The following is a 20,046-nucleotide window of genomic DNA, read 5'->3' as shown; positions in this document are numbered from 1 at the left end:
CCCCCCCCGCCCCCGCCGGGTGAGTGGCAGCCCGGGCGGCCGGTGCGAGCGGCGGCGGCGGCGGGGCGCAGCCAATGAGCGCGCGCGGCCGGGCGTAGGCGGGAGTTCCGGGCTGGCAGGCGGGCGGGCGGGCGGCGGTGTCGGCCGGGCCCCCTCTCCCGCTGCAAGCCCCACCTTTCGGCTTTCCCGCACCGTCAATCAAAATAGGAAAAAAAAACCCGGAGTAAGGCTCGGGCCGCCGCCGCCGCTTCAGCCCGTGAGCACAATAAGCATGTCCCCGGCGGCGGCCGCCTAGCCCCAGCCGGCGGGGCCTGCGTGCGAGCCAGCCAGCCCGCCCGCCTCCCTCCCGCGCAGCCCGCCAGCCAGCCAGCCGGCCGCTCGCACCCGCACCATGACCGGTACGTACGCACCGCCCGAGCCGCCCCGCGGGGCTCCCCGCTCCTGCTCCGGCCCTGCGCGTCCCCCGCTCCGGCCCCGGAGCCGTCCGTGCGGTGGCGAGGCGAGAGCGGCACTGAGAGCGGCAGCAGGAGGAGCAGGGGGAGGAGGGAGAAGAGGGGCAGGGGCAGCAGCACGGGGAGGAGGAGGAGGAGGAGGAGGAGGGCTCCGTGCGGGAGGGCGGGGGGAGCGCTGGGGTTAGGGGGGGGGAGAGGAGGGAGGGAAGGAGAGGGAGGAGGGAGGGAGGGAGGGAGGGGGTGATCGCTCCCGTCAGTGACTCTCCCCTCCCCCTCCCCGCTGCGCCCGCAGCTCCCGAGAAGCCCGTGAAACAAGAGGAAATGGCTGCCTTGGACGTGGACAGCAGCAGCCACGGCGAGTATCTCCAGCACGGCAACGGCGCCGCCTCGGCCTCCGCCGGCGCGGCCGCCCCCCAGGTAAGCGCAGGCCCGGCCCGGCCGGGCCGCCCCCCCCCGCCCCCCCCCTCCCCGGTGACACGTCGGGAGCGGGCGCGGGAGCCGGTGCCGCCGCCGCCGCTTCCTGTGTGCGCGCCTGCGAGGAGCCCGGCCGCCGTCCCGCACTAACCGCCACCCACTTTCTCTCCCTGAACCCGCCCCTTGTGGGTAGGACGCTCAGCCGTCACCGCTCGCTCTGCTGGCGGCCACCTGCAGCAAGATCGGCCCGCCGTCGCCGGAGGAGGATGAGGCCGCCGCCGCCGCCTCTCACTCTGCCGGAGCGGTGAGTGCCCGCCCCGCCGCTCTCGCACGGCCTGCCGGGGGGAGAGACAGCACAGCCAGCCAGCCCGCCCGCCCGGGGGGAGGGACGGGACACACGGCACTGCCCGCCCGGGGGGAGGGACGATAGCAGGGCCGACCTGCCAGGAGAGGGGTCCCCGGGCTCCCCTGCCTCTCCAGGAGGAGCCGGGCTCCCGGGAGGAGGCGGGAGCCTGGCTCCCCCCTCCCCCGCCGCCGGCAGCGGCGCCTCCGTTTACTTTCAAAACCGGGGGCAGGCGGGAAATTCGCCCTCCCCCGGCCCTGGCACCGCGGCGGCTCGCCCGGCGGGGCCGGAGGCGCCTCACCTCCACCTGGGCGCACCCCCGGCGGCCGGCGGCCCGGGACGGCGCGGCCGGGCGGGAGCACAAAATGAAGGCTGCCTCGCCGGGAAGGATGTAGTGCGAAGTAAAATGGCTGTTAGAAACCCAGCGCGGCGGCGGAAAGCTGCTTCCTGTGTCGACGCTGGGTTTTCTAGACGCAGTCGCCACGCGGTCTCTCCTACCGCGGGCTGAATTTCTGTCCTTATCTCTCGTGTGCCGTCTGCTCCGAAAGGAGCCCCGATGACCTTGGGACCTTGCGTGATGAGATGGATCTCGCACGCTAGAAATTTATTCCTGCGGAGGCTAGTTTAACCATCTCCATAACAAAAGCCTCCAATCTTCCTCGATCGGTTGACCTAATCTCTCCTTTTGGCTTATGCTCATAAAGCCAGCAGAGATGGGGTGTTTAAAAATAAATGGTATCTAAAAATACGGGTATATAAAAAGGGCGGATCCAGAATGCCTTTAAAAATGACGTGACAAGGCCTTTTTGGCCTTACTGCTTGGGAAATCATGTATACTACCTCTTTTTAACAGGGTTTTAAAACAAGAAACAAAGCTCTTTATTCCTTTTTTTTTTTTTTTTTTTTTTTTTTCCCTCCTTTTAAAACAAATCCTGCGGTTGTTTTTTTTTTTTTTTTTTTAATTGCTGTACAAAAGCCTTCTACGTTTTCAGGGTCCTGGAAATTGGAGAAAAAAATCTGCATAGCAGATTGGCACTGCCAGACCTTTTTTTACAAATGTCAAAATGTTAATGGTAACATTAAGCTGACTAAACGCTCAAGTGCTAAACTTCAACATACTGTATATTCATCTGTATGTTTCAGCTTCCTTTTCCCTTCAGGTAAAGGAAGAATGTAAAAATAGTTGTCTGAGGTCACGTGGCATGTTGCAGCCTAAGAACAGAACTTGAAAATATATTAAAATTCTTCCCCCCTTTCAAATGCACTTTCTACTGAGCCTGTTTATGTTCTTAAGCTGTAGTCTTCTAAAAGTCTTTGTAGATGTTGTTAAGTGTCTACTGCCTCTAAAACTGGTTTCATAATACCAGATGCATACGGTGCTGAAAAGTGGGATGTCGGATCTGTCTCTTGCATAAACATGCACATCAAAAAATGAGTGATGCTTAACTGATGGTTTGCTTTCCTATATCCATCTCAGGGTGCTTCTTGTTATAAAGCTAGAAATGTGCATCTGGAGAATGGGTTGACTGTTCAGCATGGGCAGTGGTCTGAATGGGTGCTGGAGTGCTAGTACAGGACAAGACAAATAGTTCCTAGTAGTTCAAAACGGGCAAATAGGTTTTGAAATGTCACTTTTTTACTTCTCTTAGGCTGATGTATGAGGGGCTCTTCAGGGCAAGGCAGAAGCAATTCATAAGAGGCCAAAACCTTAGTTAAAATACTAATAGAGGTTTACTCACTGTTCTGCATACGTGCAGATAGGCCTCTCCAGCATAACTGCCATGAGTTAGGTTATACAATTCTGGTAATTTTTTTCTGCTGCAACATTGCTCTTGAATGATTCAGAATATTTTGGATGGAATCTAAATATAAATTGGAGGAGATGTCTAGGGTAGCTGAACTAGACACTGGAGTTAATTAAGATGACCTTGATTAAGGGAGGGGAGGGAGGGAAGTCCCTGAAACGTGTTCCTTGTGAGAAAGAATGACAAAAGAGATTTGATGAAATACAGATTTTTCTGATCCCTGGAATGCATCTTGCTGGGGCGTGGGAGAAGGGGGAAGGAACTAAAAGGGCTTAAATTGTAGATGCCTCCTAAGTCATAGGGAAAATGAAGTCTATATGCGGGGATGCAGGTGTATTGTCTTTGTGGGGTTTCTGGTGTTCATCCCTTTCCCAGGCTTACACATGAATCAGTTTGATACGTGCGTCTGGGTGGTGGTACCTAGTTTAGCAACTGGGAGGAGATCCTTTCCCAGAGTTTTCCACACCTGGGCTGTGGTCCAGACTGCTGCAGGTCTGGTAGGATTCTCAAGCCATATAAACGGATAGTTGAAGATAGTAAGCAGGCATTTGCTTTTAGCGGCACTTCAGCTTTTATGTATAAGGAGAGCAGTGCTGCGTTTTAGGGTTGTTTTGTTAATGCTTTACCGACATGGGCTTGGTAGGAAGTGGCAGGGCTGGAGCCAGTATGCTGGACTAGCCAGTTATTGCACACGGCTTTCCTGGCTGAAATGGTATGCTGCAGCTGCTCCCCAAGAGACCAGGAGAATGATTTAAAAGCAACAGCAACAACAGAACTCCCATAGGAATGTGGGGAATATCGTGTGTCTGGGATTTGGGAAAGAGCCGGAGCAAATGTGGTTGTGTTTGCTGTGATCGAGTTGGCCCTGCCTTGAGCCTGGGGGTTGGACCAGATGACCTTCAAAGGTCCTCTCCAACTGAAATTATTCTATGTTTGTGTCTGAATCCAGGCCTGCTCTTGGAGCAGACACCAGTCTTACAGCACTGAAAGGATTAGCGTGGAAATAAAAGGACTAACGAAAGTGGCAACTGCTTGGTATGGAAAGCAAAGGAAGAAGATACTCAATGGAGCTAAGCCCTCTCCTACCTTCCATCCCTCTGGCAGGGAACTAACTGCAAAGGCTTTCTCTAGTCCACAAGGTTTTCAGCTTGGCCTAGGATTCTGATTAGGGCTATATTTGCTTTTGGATGGCAAAATATTAGCAAGCATTACTGTTGATCTTGTCATTGTATGTTGATGGAGACTGCAGTCTCATCTTAGGCTTTGCTGCTGTGATTGGTCCTGCCTACAACCATCTGACCCCAGTGCTTTGTGTTCTGCCTGCTTGGTTTTCATTTAAATGTAGATGGCCTTGAGTTTGTGGCCTGCTTACCTGAGACTCTTTTCCTCCATTGCATACTGCTGTATCCATGGTTTGTTCAGACGCTCGCCATGGAAACTTCCCCTCGAATATTGCTGACTAGTGGCGCGTACGAAAGTCTTGCTGGGATGGTACGCCCTGCTGCCTGACCCAGAGTGACAGCTCATGTATCCTGACCTCTATGGATGCCTCTCTCTCCCTTGGGAATTTGAAGTCTGAGAAGCTTTAATTTGGGTCTTGCTTTTTCACTATTTATCATTGACTAATAGTTCTACTTAAACATTCATATTTAGGATTCTTTTTCGTTTAGTTATAAATAATCTAGTTTCATTCCAGTTCAAACATCTGCAAAGATTTTAGCATTAGGGGAAAAGGAGAAGCAACGTAGAAGATGGCAGAGCCTTGCATAGGGGAGAAAACGAAAGAGGAAACATTCTAAAATTTCAGTCTAACAAAATCTTGGTCATCTACAGGTGTGTGTGTGCTCCAGTTTCATTGTGATGCAAAGCAAAAGCTACTATTCTCAACTACCAGGCTCCCAGGGGTCGTTCTTATGGTTGTGGCAGGCATAGCTGGGATAGGTGGGGATAGAGTGCAAGACTGATGGTGGGAGCGTAGGGTGGGAGGGCTGTAAGCCCCAAGAATTAAGAAAAGTGGCAGGCTGGCTGAGAAAGCTGTTGACTCTGACAGCTGCCAAAAAATGGGAGCTGTTGGAGTTGACTGCTCCAGTTGCGGTAGGTAGTTGCAAACTGCACTCGCAGCCTGCACACTGCAGGCTGCACTTATTCCTCAGTTTTAAAAAGCAAAAAGGGTGGGGGGTGATTAGTATGTACTGTTGCTTACCAACAAGATGTTGAAAACATTTGTAGAGGTTAATAATTAGCAATATGGGGAAGACGAGTGTCATTTCTGGGCTGTAGACAAAGCATTTGTTTGCATATTTTACAAATAAAGGTTAGAGTATTACAAGACTGCTTTGGTGTATCTTCAGCTTGAGAATTGAGTATCAGTGATTCACAGAACTTAATGAAAATGTGGAAGTCCAGTTCAGTGATGCCTCAGAACATTACTTCAACCATTTGAGAAGCAAGTGGCTTAATCTCGTTCTAGATGGAAACAGTGGTAGTGCTGGTAGGCTAGAGAAATAGGAGGGTCTTGCAAGTTTTGAATTTTGCAGTAGGCAAAAATACAGATGAGCACCGTGCATCAGTTATCCATACCTCTCAGTTCACTGGCCTATATCATGGTTTTGAGGGAGCTCCGAGTTATCTTGACGTCCATTTTCTCCTTTATGTGTGATAATACAGCTTCCTGAAGCTATGTTTCTAGAGGTGAACAGATGCACTAGAATGTGTTTATCCACCATATAAAAATCTACCTGGGATTGTCCAGCCTCTGTTTTATACTTTTGCAAAACAGAGAAGTTTCAGGTAGAAATTGTGCCTAACAATTTTGGCCTAACCCATTTTTTCCCCTTGCTGCTGCCTGGAAGCTCATCCTTTAAAATGTTCTTTGATCTTCCTCTTCCAGTTACGTCTTCCTAGTCCTTGGTCAGAACCAAGTGCAGGAGTTCCTCTTTAGTGCTTTAAGGATGTTTGTCAAATTTAGTTTTATTCTTCCCTACGGTATTAGAGAAAGTCGAATTTTATAAAAAAAACATTTCCATATTTAAAAACAAAATGAAACAAAAAGTTCTGACTCTTACACTAATGCAGGAGGAGTGAGATTTCACAGAAACATTTCAGAGAACAATTGAGGCTAGAAAGGACTTCTGGAGACCATCTGGTCTACCCCCTTGCTCAAAGCAGGTCAGTGGGAGCAGGTTGCTCAGGACTATGTCCAGTAGCTTTTGAATATCTCCAAGGATGGAGACTCCGCAACCTTTGATAGTGTTTAAATCACCCTTAACATTTTTTTTTTTTTTTTAAAAAAAAAAAAAGTCTTCTATTTACACAGATTTCCTTGCATTCCAATTTTTACTTGTCACCTCTGGACTTGCCACTGGGTGTCACTGAGAAGAACATGGCCCTCATCTTTTTTTGTAGCCTCCCATCAAGTATTTATAAACATTGCTAAGACATCCCCCCCCCCCCAAGTGTTCTCTTTGAAACACTAAGAGCCTCGGCTCTCTCATCCGGTCTTTGTACATCAGTCTCTTTGTACATCAGATACTCCAGTCTCTAAATCATCCTTGGGCCCCTCGGCCAGACTTGTACCAGTATGTCCATTCCTTTCTTGCACTGGGGAGTAAAGAACTGGACACAGCACTCCAGATGTGGCCTCACCGGCGCTGACAGATTACCTCCCACAACCTGCTGGCCCTGCACTTCCTAATGAAGGTGCTCTTGGCCTTCTTGGCTGCAAAGGTACGTTGCTGCCTCATGAACGTGTCCACCACGATTCCTGTGTCTTTTCCTGCAAAGCTGCTTTTCAGCCATTTGGCCCACAGCCTGTCCTGGTGCGTGTATAAGTTATTCCTCCCCAGGTGCAGGACTTCACATTTCTGTTTGTTGAACTTCTTTAGGTTCCTGGCAGCCCAATTTTCCATTCTGTTGAGGTCCCACTGAATGGCAGCAGGACCATCACATTTATCAACCACCCTACCAGTTTGGTATTAACGGCAAACCTGCTGAAGGTGCACTCTGTTTGATCATCTAGGTAACTGGTGAAAAAGCTAAACAGTCTTGGCCCCAGTATTGACCCACTGGGGTACAGTGACTGCCCCCAGCTGGACTTTGTGCTGCTGCTTGCAACCCTTTGAGCCCAGCCATGCAGCAAGTTTTCAGTGCACCCCCCAGTACGTTTATTGAGGCTGTACTTCATCGGTTTGGCTGTGAGGATGTCACGGTGGGCAGGAAGCTGTGTCAAAAGCCTACCAACAGTAGCTGTAAAGAATATCCACTCGAAACCTCATCTACCAAGCCAGTCATCTCGCCGTAGAAGTCTGTCAGGTTAGTTAATTAAGCATCATTTCCTCTTTGTAAGGCCAGGCTGACTGCTTCTGATCACCTTCTTGTTCTTGATGTGTTTGGAAGCGGTTTTCAATTTGCTCCATTGCCTTCCCAGAGGTCAAGCTGAGGCCGACTGGCCCCAGGTCCTCTTTCTTAACCATCTTGATGATCTGGTAGAGCTTTCAGCACCTAGCTGTGAAGGCATGAGGAAAACAAGTAGAAGTTTGCATGAAACTGTTCAAAATTCTAGTTTGGCATGCAGTTACAAAGAATTTAATACATATATAGAGGTTAATAATTAATAAATGAAGTTACATGCACTCTGGTTAAAAATGCCTACTGCAGCTCACTAGTTTTTGCTAATGTTAAGGACGTTGTCTTGTCTTGATATAGACAGGTTCTGCACTTCCAGTGATTAAAAAGAAAGTATTAGTGTTTTGGGCCTGATTGTCCATTCTGAGCAAACTAATGTGGACCCTCCGTAAATGAGAGGCAATTAATGTTAAATGTGTTTTGCCAGATTGGGATTGTTTCATAAAATAACATTTTAAGCAGCCCATGGTAGTACTTCTTCCCTGAAACATTCTTTTATTTTTTTAAATTTTGATTTGGAAAAAATGTATTTCTTTGAATTGAGTGCTTCTGAAACATGCCTCAGAATTAATTTGCCTTAACAAGCTTTGTGTCATCTGAACCACAGTGACTGGTGTTGAGCACGTTTTTAACCTGTGGCAAATACGAGATAGAATGTGTTAGCTCATGCCTTAATGAGGGAGTTGAAGCAGGTGCATTTTATCTTGTATTTGTAATAACCCAAGAATGCACAGATAGTTTATTGTAGCTTGGTAAACACATGGTATTAAACTCCTGCATTAGCACCCTAAGTCTTTCATAAAACAACAATTTGGATGAGGCGCTGGCCAATCTTGTTCATTAGGTATGTGATTTTTAAGTGTTTAGGAGCTCCTGACTCATCTGTCCTCCTCTGCTTGCTTGTTTGCTGATGCCTTTACTCCAGGACTGAAGGGGGAAAAATTGACTTTCTGAGAAGTGCAGCAAAAGGCAAGCCACCATGGACTGGTGCAGGGAAACTTTTGGAGTTCTTTAGGAGCAGAGAACTGATGGTTGATGACTTAATGTCCAGCTGATCACATTTGTCTTGTGGAAATGCAGATGCCTACAACACGTAGCAGTTACCACAGGGATGGTTTTACTTTGGTTGAAGGACTTTTTTATTCCAACTCAAGTCCCATCCTTCAACGTGCTTTAGAGCACTTCATAAAGGTATCTACCTTGTGTGTTTCTTGTCTCCTTCCACATTCTTAGTGTTGCTTTGATATTCTCTTAAAAAAAAAACAACGACCAAACAAGACCATTACTACATTTCTATTTAACATGACCCCTCATTCTTCAGGCATGAGAGTTTTGGCTCAGAGACATCTCTTTATTCTACCGCCAGGAACTTAAACAAGGCTCGTTGAACCAGCGGACAGGCTGAATACCATTCTTCGGTGTTACTTGACCTTCCTTCAGGAGGACATAGCACTTGATTTTAATTCTTCCTGTGCCCTGCTCTAGCTACTCTCTTTGCTCTGTTGCTGTCTCTTTCTCTTGCTTCCTGCTGCTGCTGTCAGCGAGCTCCCAGTTGCTTCCTGTTCCCTCCTCCTTGGCTAAGCGGCGCTGGTGCTGAGCTTTCCTTAGATCTTCGTCCCTTCCTCTTGACACACAGCGTTGGGATTGCAACCGTCCAGCCTGCCCTTAAAGGAGCAGCTTCCACAAAACTGCTGCCTGCGTATCAGTCGATAAGGAGAACTGTTGCTTTATCTATACCCTTGAAGTGTTTTTCACGGATGGCCGAGACACAGCAAACAAAGTGTTTTATTTAGGACTGCGCTGTAAAGATGTGTGAGTGGGCTGTAGATGTTGCTGCTTAAGTGGTAGAAACTTGAGTTACTACAATAATTCGTAATTGCTTCAGGATGCAGTGAAAGATGACTACTCCTTTTAGCAGGAAAAGGAGTCCAATATGTCCTACTATCTCCAGAGTCTTTGAGAAAGGGTATAGCAGTCGAGCTTGTTATGACAGGATGATGACCAGCTGAGGTTAGAAATCATCCTCAAATGCTCTTTACCATCGTACATTTTTTTTTTTTCATGCTTTAATACTAGTAATTTTGGTAGCTGGCAGATAGCTGCTCGAAAACCTCGCCCTCTTCTTGCCCCTCCCTTCTCATGATTCATCTGGTATCCTCTGATACAGCCAGCTGTAAGGGCAACGTGAACAACTGGCGGTTCACCTATTATGTGTAGCGATAGCTTCGTATCCACGTGCATGACCCTCCTAAACTTTTCTGTGAACTGGCAAGTGCATCCGTTAAGAGTGCCTGTACTGAGCTAAAACCCTAACGGAGCAGGATTTGGGGGAAGATTTCACTGCCTCACAAATAGGTGGGGAGAGATGTGTGCCCAAGTTGAAAAGACCAAAGGTCATTGAATGGGATGTGGAAATCAACGTACATACAGGGAGGAGTGGAAGAACACGGTAGGTCATCTCTGTACCGTGAAGGCGACAGGCTCCCTTTGACAGTTTCTGTAGGGGATGCTCTTATGTACATACATGCTGTTGCTCATTAAGTCAGTCTCGTAGAACCAAACATCAAACGCTTAGGTTACATAATCTTAAATAGGCAAAGAGTAGTATCAGACTTGCAGTGGTTTCCACTAATCTTTCTTTCTCTCTTGTTCTAACAGTCACTATCAGCACGTTGTATTCCACATTTATTTTATAACAGCATGCGTTAAACATACAATGATCCTATTTTGGTTTTGGTATTTTCTGAATGCTGTTTACCTATGGCTTTTATGGGTCTTTTGATGCTATATAAAACTTTCAGTTCGCAAATGTTTCCATACTAGCAGATTGAGTAGTTAGGAACTTTCTTAACAGTATTTCAGCAACCAGTACCTACGTGTAAGTAATATTAATTACAAGATTGTAAAACTAATGTGGTAGTAGAGGAAAATGGATTTTATTTTTATTTTTGCCTTTTTCTAGATAGGAAGGTGTGGTTTGGAATATTGACAAACATTTTTGTAATCATGTAAATTACAAGCTTATAAGACTAAATGATTTTAAACTGTTCTTTAAGTGAAAAGCTAATCAGTATAAGGAAAAGAAAATAGTAGGATGGATTGCCAAGACCTCTTTTTCGCTTTCTGCTCCTGGAAGCATTAAGGCCATAAAATTAGTTTTGTTTTGGTGATGCTGTGTCTATTTACTAACAAACTACTTGAAGGATTCTGTATCTCTTTCAGGGCAAAAGGAAGGCTTGCATTCTTTTCTTTATTGACAGTTTTTATTTGTACAGCTCTTGAGAGGAATGTAGAATCAAGATGTGGGTTTCCTTATTGGAAAAGAAGCTTACCAAGAGCAGTAAAACTGTTATAGAAGAAAAATACTTCTTAAGCTTGAGTATTTTTTAATATGTAAATGTTTTGGTGTTGCTGCTCAGAATAGGATAAGAAAGTGAAACTAGAGAAGTCCCAGCCTACGTCGTAGACTAAATTCACTCTGATGCGTGCCACAGAATTCATTCATGCTGGCTAAATCTCAATGCCATGCTAGAGAAGAATAAGCTGTGTGCTATATTTTGCATATCCAGGTTTTATTCTAAAGGAAGTTGGCATGCAGCATTAGAAGGAAGCTGAGATACGCTCCGGTAACTTGTCTAACAGGAGCGATCATGGGATCAGTACAGAAGGACAAGCTAGAGCTTTTCTTTCTATGCACTGTGGACTCTGCCAAAGAGACAAAATTTGTTTCACAATTAAAGCGTAATGAATTGTAAGGCAAGTTACTTACTTTTTGCTAAATATTAAATTGTTCCATTGGTTTACTGTAGTGCCATAAACCAGATGAGGAGAAACCTATGTGTATCTTTTAAAAAGTGATGGTTGTTTACATTACCAAGTTGGTTGACTACACACATCTAAGCATTGCAGGATGTTAAATCTAATTCTTAATACTCTATTCTGAAAAAGCTTGCTTTGGTAAAGAAAGGTAAGTGCAATTTACCTTTCCTTTACTGAATAAGAAACAAAACCATACTACATCAATCCGTACTTTCTTTAATCTTTAACCATCCGGGGGTCTGTTCTGAAACACTGACCTTTTCTATTGTTCCAACTTAATGAAGATAGAATTTATTTTTTTTCCAAACAGATGCATATGACTAATCCAACCGTGATCTCAGTGTAAAAATCCTTAGTTCTAGAGGCGTTTTTGCCTAGTGAAACAGTAACTTGTATAAGCTTATAAATACCAGGACTTTGTATTATGCGTAACTCAAACTGAGGCTATCTGGTCTTTCCGACCCGATAAGTTACCTCTGAATGCTCTCAGTGTTGATGAGAGTCACCATATGCATGTATATACCGTATGTAACACAGAGTCAAAAGGCAGTGGAACTCTAGGAGATGGAGGCGATGCTGGCTTCACAGGAATTCCTCCGTTGCTGTGCAGTAGGTGCAAGGCTCGGTAAGACGTGTAGCTGAGTCCCAGGGTAACCTGGTGATGGCAACTTCATCAGCCCCTGCCAGCTCCCTTCTTCCCACAGCCAGGGGTTTGGATTACCCAGCAGCATCCCACCAGAATAACTCTGCTGCTGGTCACCTGATGTAGCCATGGCACAGGAGCTGCATTTGATCTGCTTGTGAGCCACATGCAGCTCACGAACCACAGGTTGGTTACCCTGACTTAAGCATTAGCTCACCTAACAAAAATCTGTATTTTGTAGTTCTAATTCAGTTGCTGTTGTTTACATGGGCTGCACTGCATGTTTTTCAGTAGTGTATTGATCTCTAGTGTTGAATTGCATGACTGTTCTAGCGTGTAATCTGTATGTCTCTTGTTTTAATTTTTTCTTTTCTTTTCTTCTTTTTATTCAGACAGGGGATTTGGCTTCTGTGCAATTAGCAGGAACTCCAAATAGATGGGAGGTCTTGTCTGCAGCTCCTGCCACTATAAAGGATGAAGCTGGTAATATAGTACAGATTCCAGGTGCTGCCACAGTAACTTCAAGTGGGCAGTATGTCCTTCCTATTCAGAGTTTGCAAAATCAACAAATCTTTTCTGTTGCACCAGGATCAGATTCGTCGAATGGTACAGTGTCTAACGTACAATACCAAGTAATACCCCAGATCCAGACAGCGGATGGTCAGCAAGTTCAACTTGGCTTTGCAGCCTCTTCTGATAATAACAGTATAAATCAAGAAACCGGTCAAATTCAGATCATTCCTGGCTCTAATCAAACCATCATTGCCTCTGGAACACCTTCAACTAATATTCAGAATATCTTATCACAGTCTGGTCAAGTCCAGGTTCAGGGAGTTGCAATTGGTGGTTCGTCTTTTCCTGGCCAAGCACAAGTAGTTGCTAACGTCCCTCTTGGACTGCCAGGAAATATTACTTTTGTACCCATCAATAGTGTTGATCTAGATTCTTTGGGACTTGGCAGTGGTTCTCAAACCATGACAGCAGGCATTAATGCAGATGGGCACTTGATAAATACTGGACAGGCCATGGATAGTTCAGATACTTCTGAAAGGACTGGTGAGCAAGTTTCTCCCGAAATTACAGAAACTGCCACTGATAATGACTTGTTTGTGCCAACATCATCTTCATCACAATTGCCCGTTACCATAGACAGTTCAAGTATATTGGAACAAAATGCAAACAACTTGACCACAACCAGTGGTCAGGTTCACAGTTCTGATCTTCAGGGAAATTACATTCAGACATCAGTCTCTGATGATACACAGGCTCAGAATATTCAGGTCTCCACAGCACAGCCAATTGTACAACACATACAGCTTCAAGAGTCTCAGCAGCCAACCAGTCAAGCCCAGATTGTACAAGGTATTGCGCAACAGACAATCCACGGTGTGCAAGCAAGTCAAAGTATATCTCAGCAGGCTCTTCAGAACCTTCAACTGCAGCTGAACCCCGGAACTTTTTTAATTCAGGCACAAACAGTGACCCCTTCTGGGCAGATAACCTGGCAGACATTTCAAGTGCAAGGAGTTCAGAATTTGCAGAACTTGCAAATTCAGAATGCACCTGGTCAACAAATAACTCTAACCCCTGTGCAGACTCTCACTCTTGGTCAAGTTGCAGCAGGTGGAGCGTTGACGTCAACTCCAGTTAGTCTAAGCACTGCTCAATTGCCAAATCTACAGACAGTTACAGTAAACTCTATAGATTCTGCTGGTATTCAGCTGCATCAAGGAGAAAATGCTGGCAGTCCTGCAGGTATTTACTTTACTCTTTTTGCATACAGTTGTTTTCTATTATTATTGTATGTACTTGGTTTGAATGATGATAGTCATAACATTATTGTTTTGCTGCAGAAGCCTTCAAAATACAGTGGGTTTAAAGTCATGATAGATTATATTTGAAAGTACGGTTGCATAAGAAACAACTGTAATGGTAGAACATGGTCCTACCCCATTTGTGTTATCATAAACTCCTGTAACTCTCAACTGGTCATATTAATTAACTGCACTTCTAATACAATGTTTGTCAGTACTTACAAGTCTTACAGAAACCTGACAAGCAACTACACTTCCAATAAAGCAGTGTCATTAGCATTACCTGTGATGAATAGATGAATTTTTCATGGAAAATCCAAATATATATGGTTACCGTTATTTTTCCTGAAAATCTGTGGGTCCTCTGAGGTGCTGTTATTGACCTGATGTTTTTTTAAATTAATTTCCTGCTGATGTAACGTCAGTGTTACTAGGAGGTACAACACCCATGTAAGCAGAAGTGAAACAAGTGTCTGAATATCAAAATGGAGGCTGTGCTTAACAACACGTATGAGTTTCCAGTAGTACATATTTGCATTTCAGAATGTACATTTTTAATGATGAGCATCACAGCATGTTTTATCTCTGTAAGCAGAGCATCACAGCATGTCTTATCTCTGTAAGCAGATAAGAAATGTGATTTTCTTAAAATAGGAATTTCTTAATGTGAGGAAAATACACGCGTGTATTTATGTTTGGTAAATTTGATACCGTGCATTCCCAATTTCAGGGCTTAGCTACTTGAAAGAAAGAATAGGAGAGGTTCAGCAATAGGAGAGCCTCAAGATGTTTTGTTGTACTAGAAGCCATTTAATCTAATCATTTTGGCATTGTGCTCAGGCTAGTTATGAGGAGCAGAGTGGGTCGTAGAGATAATTTTGGAGGGAAATGCTGCACAAAGTAGCTTGGGAATTGCTATTTTACTAAAATCACGTGATCCAGGGCTCCACTTCATTAAGATACTGAAGCATACATGTATAATGTAAAGCATAAATGTTTTGTATTGTATGCCTACTTAAACATGTGAGCAGAAAGCAATATTAAGTAAAAAATGCCTGGAGGAGCTGCTGAGTTAAGGCCTACTGATTATAATACTTACATAGTTGCTGCTGTTGATACATTGTATGTCATAAGCTCACTTTTCCTTTGTGATCCAAAATTTGAATTTAAAATAATAAGTGGGATGTTTTTCTAGTTCTTTTTGTTTTGGAAATGACTTTTATATTATGGATTTACTAAGGAGAAGTTACCCAGACCTAGATAAACCTGCTTTTCATTGGCTTGTAGGCAACAGCAGCAAATAAGTGAGCGTGCTGCCAACAGCATTTGCTCTGATGGGTAATCTTTGTTCTTAAATTTTCTATTTCCAGTGAAAACAGGAAGTCTTGGTTTGTCTCTGTCACACCTTGTTATCTATGAGGGCAGTGGGTCTCGACAACAATAACAAAAAGCATGTGATTTGTCTGATGGTGTCTTTCCAACCATTGGAAAAAGAGCCCTATGGCTAACTTGAAGTACAAGAAAGATGAGAACTTCTTTATTTCTGAGGTTTATATGGGCAGGAACATGTAGATGATGGTTATTGCTTATGGATTAACATAGCATAAATTTGAGAGTAAAGATAAAAAAGAAAAGCAGAGAAGAACCAAAACAAAAGGCATGTGAAAAAGAAGTTGAGCCAGCTGTGTGTATGTTAGTTTGTCCATTGACACTCTTCAAGAGTGTTTTAATGCCAGTTCATAATCAAATGCAAAGGAATTCCATCAAGCATTCCTGAACTGTTCTCCTGTAAGGAATTTCACATGTGAATGGAAGTGTATAAATGGGACATATGAAATGTGATTAAACAGGCAGATTCAGCCAAGGAAGAGCAGAAACTATTGCCTGAAGTGACTAGCTATAAACACCTGGTTGTATTAAAGATAGGGCAGAGATTTACGGTGACATTTTTCCTACTTTTCTAGGAGTGATATATGGACTGGAAGGCATTAAAACTGCCATCCCCTAAATTTGGGGAGAATTTAATTGGTCCCTCCTTTATATTACAGGAAACTGACTTTTCCAAAGTAACGATCAATCTAGCATTCAAGCGGAATTATCTTGACTGACCTTCACTCCCTTTTCCATATGAATCTCTCATTTTGTCTATATCGATGTTGTCTAAAATAATCTTGTTCAGTGATTTTCATCTTTTTAATCTTGTTCAGTGATTTTAATCTTTTTTTTTTATAACACCCCGCGGTATGGTATGGCACCCTTTCTTCACTTTGAAGAATAAATGCACAAGTAGAAACAGATAGGGAAATGTTCATTTTTTTCAGTGGAGAATATATTGCTCTTCTGACCTGCAAATGAGGAAAAGCAGTTTAATTTTAGGTTGAAAGAGGAAGGTGTGTGGAAGGGACAGCAGAATGAGAAGTTAAAGCTAAAGGGTGAGAGGTTACTTTATTCCTCTTTTCTACAAGCTACCAATGAGCTTGAAGCAAGGTAAGGTTTTCCCTGTATGTTCTCCATCACCTCAGTGAAGTGCACATTAAAATGCAAAAAAAAAAAAAATAATAATAATTATCCTTCCATAACAAATACTGCTAGGCTGTGTTTTGTGTTTTCATTTAGCAAAACTTTTCTACTTGAGGCTAAAAAAAAACACTTTCCTAGTTTTGGATCAGAGGAGATTGGTAATTATTTGAAATTCAAATAATACAGGTTGCTCTGTTAGCTGTGTAGCTGTGAAAACCAAAGGTTTGTTGTTAACTTTTGGCAGCTACAGTCTGTAGTGCAAGAGGTGTTGCTTTCCAGATAATCAGTGGAGAACATCCTCACTGTTCTCATGAGAATGTGAGAAGAAAAATGTATTTACCTACATCCTACATTTTACTAATGGAAAGTCATCGCATACCTCATACAAAGCTAATAGTTCTGTAAATGTACAATTTTCTTTGAAAAATGTCCAGTAATTTATGCTACTACCAAAATGTTTGTTTTACTGGGTGTATGTATGCAGAGACTTTCATTGCACTAAATTTGTTTTGGATGTCTTAGATGAGTTTGTTTTATCTTTGGCTGTTTATCAGAGCTCCTTCCATCTTTTTGTGCTTAGTGTTGTCATGAGGTAGAGCAGGGAAGGGTGTTGGTTTGTCATATCTGAAATCTTCTTTAGCATTGCTTTTCAGAACAAACAGGTGGTATCGAATGCTATCAGTGTGTTACCAGTGGCAAAGAGAGAACACCTTTTCACAGGTGTTCTAGCTTCAGTCCTTTGGTCTTGAGGAGAAGCTAAGCCTGAGAAAACTCTTGAGTTGTCTACTCCTTTTATTGGCACTTGGTTATAAAATACTGCAGTGTCTGTAACAAAAAGAGGCATTAGGCACACCGTTCACATTGCTCTTCAGCAAAGTACCTGCTCAAGGAAGGTGTTTGTTTCTTTGTTGGTTTCTTCTTAAAACGTTTAATGTGAAGTAACTTTAATTTTGGAGTACGGCAATATATCTAGTATAATATAGTATAATCTAGTATATCTAGTATAATATATATAATATATTAGATGATCAAGTACGGCAAAATAGTGTCTAAGTTAAGTTATTAATATACTGAATCGTGTTTGGACTGGTTATTACCTGAAAAAAGACAACTTTACCAGGTCTGATCTAGGTTACTTCACTTTTTGTAAAGCTGGATTGAATGTTTTTTAATCCTTCTGATTATTAAAACTGGCATCTCCAATGGCATCTGAAGAAACTAGCGAGTGACCTGAGAAGAAGTAGCATTGGCTTGAGAAGGGACTTTGCTGCTTATAAACCCAGGCACACTTAGCTGGAAGATTAATTTATTTAAAAATAAAACCCTGCAGTTTTCCTTTTGGTCTACAGTTGAAATAAATTCAAAGGGGTCCCTTTCAAGAGTTGACTTCAAGTGCTGCAGCAAAACTGAGGTCTTTGTTTCTGCACCTTTCTGCTCAGCTCCTCCATTGCAGGAGTATGTACAGCTATTTAGGGACTCATCTGCTTGCTGCCACTGAAGCTTACAATCCTGCCTGTTGATCAACTTACACCAGTTGATAGAGAGTGGGAGTGGTTGGCTATTTGTGGTGGGGACTTCATTCCATTCCTGCCAGAACCTGAAGTCTCTATCATGCTGAAATAATTGAGCTATTCTAATTTTGGCCAAAAAAAGGGCATTTTCTAGGTAAATAGTTGCCTAAGTAAGAACTTCTCACTCATCTGCTGGTGTCTTGTGAGGCTGATGTCTGACATCCATTAGGTAAAACAGTCTAACCCCCTCCTCCCTCCCCCAGGATAATTAAAAATGGAATAATTACAGTTTTATGTGCTGGAGTGGTTGTTTCAGTGTTCTAATGCTTCTGGTGAAGTACTGCAGAATGCTACTTAAAGCATAGCTTTCTTCTGGCAACTAGAACATTATAAAAGGTTTTGGCTAGTTTTCAGTGTTACACAACTTAGTTTTTTCTTTTCAAGTTCCAGTTCAAAATTTTATTAATTTTACTTTTGGTTTTGCAGTTTTTCCTTCTAAAGCATCCTTTCTTCCAAGCTTTTGCAAGAAGGGCAGGGTGTTCATATGAAATTAAATCTGATAATTAAAAAAAAAAGTCTTATGAAATCCATCAAGTAAGCTGAAGCTATGATGTTAAGTAAATATTTTCATCTGACATCTGTTTTGGGCCATCCCATTTAAATTTGAGGCGTTTAGTTTACGTGTTGTAAAATCAATGTAGTTTAAAATGGTACTTCCACTGTTCTATTTTTGATATGAAAAACTTGAATTGGAAACTGACAGATTTAAGTTAGTGCAGGAATTAGAGCTATTTATGTAGCAATCTTATGTAAACAGTTGGCTTTCAGCATGCAAGAATTACATTCCCTATTTCCTCATCATTTTCAAAGGAAATTAATAAATTGTGGAAGAATTAGATGATCATACTCGTGTTTCACAATCTTGCTTATAACAGCATATAGCAAATTAACTCACTTCAAGTGTAAGAAAGTTTGTATAACTTTAATTAGTCTTTTTTTTAATGCAGTATCTACTGCTGTGGTATAGAATTGCATTTTTTCTTTGAATTCTGGAAAAGATTGAATCTTAACGTGCATCCTCCATGTCTGTGGTTGATGTGCTTCTCTGTTCTCTGTATTCCAAAACAGCTCACAGCCTAATGCACTTCCGTACAGCCCACGGTGGTGAGGTGCATTTATATTGCCCTTAAGTGAATATTTTGTCATGTACGTTGTACTTGTAAATGCAAATTTAAGGAGGTCAATCTGAGTTACTTTAGAAATGCAAATTTAAGGAGGTCAATCTGAGTTACTTTAGGCTCAGGCATCCTTAGGATGGTCAGAAAATAATAGTGAACACTTTGGTTCTGATCTCTCAAGCTAACTTGTTGGTGCATCTGGCTCATAAAAGGCATCTGAACTTTCTAGCAAGGACACTGCCGGTCTTCATAATGCCAGGAGTGCTCACCAAGATCCTAGTTGTGAATGTCCACTTGAAGATAAGGTTCTTGATGCATCTGTGTTGAGGCGATAGGTTGTGGATAGGCTGTACACATGGGAATACTGCTTGGATGAGATGCGTTGTCTCAAGAGGCAGTAATTGTTAAGGATGAAAGGAGGAAGAAATCTATTGTCAGTGGCATGTCCTCTTCATGTTTAGATCATACAGAAGAGAGTTTTCAATCTGCATTTAAATGTCATGCCAATTTTTAACCCATGTGTTCCACATACATTTTGTACTTAATTTTTCTTATTCAAAACGTTTATTGTATCCTAATAAGTCACTTGCTGTGCAGTAGCTTCAAGTGTTTATGTCAAGAATGATGTTACCATCGATTTTAAACAAATGAACACCAAAAAAAAAAAAACTTACTTTGGGATCTCATAGTTCCCATAATCCCATCTTGAGTGGCATTAATTCTTTCCCTACTTTTAGAGGCTTTGTTTATCCTTTTTCAATATTACCACAGTGCTAGCTTTTTTCTAAGCCTGGTGGAGCATTCAAATGCTCCAAGGCTTACAGCATTTAAACTGGAGAAAGCTCTTCAGCCTTCTTTTAAAACTACTGAATGAAAATTATCCTAATCTGTTGATTAGGATCTTTTGATCTGTTACTGAGTATTTATTTTAGTAGCTTTTTTTTACATTTTCCTGATTTATTGTCAGTGGAAAGCATTTCATTCTCATTTAGTAATAGAAATATTATTTGGCTTTAAAGCCAAAAACATAACAGAAATTCTTTCTGTACAGTTCTGCCTTTCTGAATTGTTGACAACAGTTTGGTCACTTGATCCTAGTAGCATTCTAGTACTCCTAAGTAGGAATATTTGACCCAGAAGTCT

The 20,046-nt window shown here is 43.0% G+C and overlaps 1 protein-coding gene across 2 annotated transcripts in view; it reads left to right on the top strand.

Moving 5' to 3' along the window:
- Nucleotides 1–23: 23 nt before the first annotated feature.
- Nucleotides 24–20,046, top strand: part of SP3 (Sp3 transcription factor) — a 36,690-nt gene continuing 16,667 nt past the window's right edge. The window contains exons 1-5 of one of the 2 annotated variants that reach the window (XM_035331034.1): nucleotides 24–398; nucleotides 745–869; nucleotides 1,060–1,170; nucleotides 12,273–12,363; nucleotides 12,469–13,635. In XM_035331034.1, coding sequence (XP_035186925.1) covers nucleotides 392–398; nucleotides 745–869; nucleotides 1,060–1,170; nucleotides 12,273–12,363; nucleotides 12,469–13,635 — 1,501 coding nt within the window. In that variant the 5' untranslated portion in view covers nucleotides 24–391. Of the gene's footprint in view, nucleotides 399–744; nucleotides 870–1,059; nucleotides 1,171–12,272; nucleotides 13,636–20,046 lie in introns of both variants that reach the window. The other variant, XM_035331032.1, reaches the window with a different exon arrangement.

The sequence above is a fragment of the Oxyura jamaicensis genome, chromosome 7 (genome assembly GCF_011077185.1).
Source record: "Oxyura jamaicensis isolate SHBP4307 breed ruddy duck chromosome 7, BPBGC_Ojam_1.0, whole genome shotgun sequence".
Classification (NCBI taxonomy): Eukaryota; Metazoa; Chordata; class Aves; order Anseriformes; family Anatidae; genus Oxyura; species Oxyura jamaicensis.
This window is presented reverse-complemented; position numbering and strand designations above follow the sequence as displayed.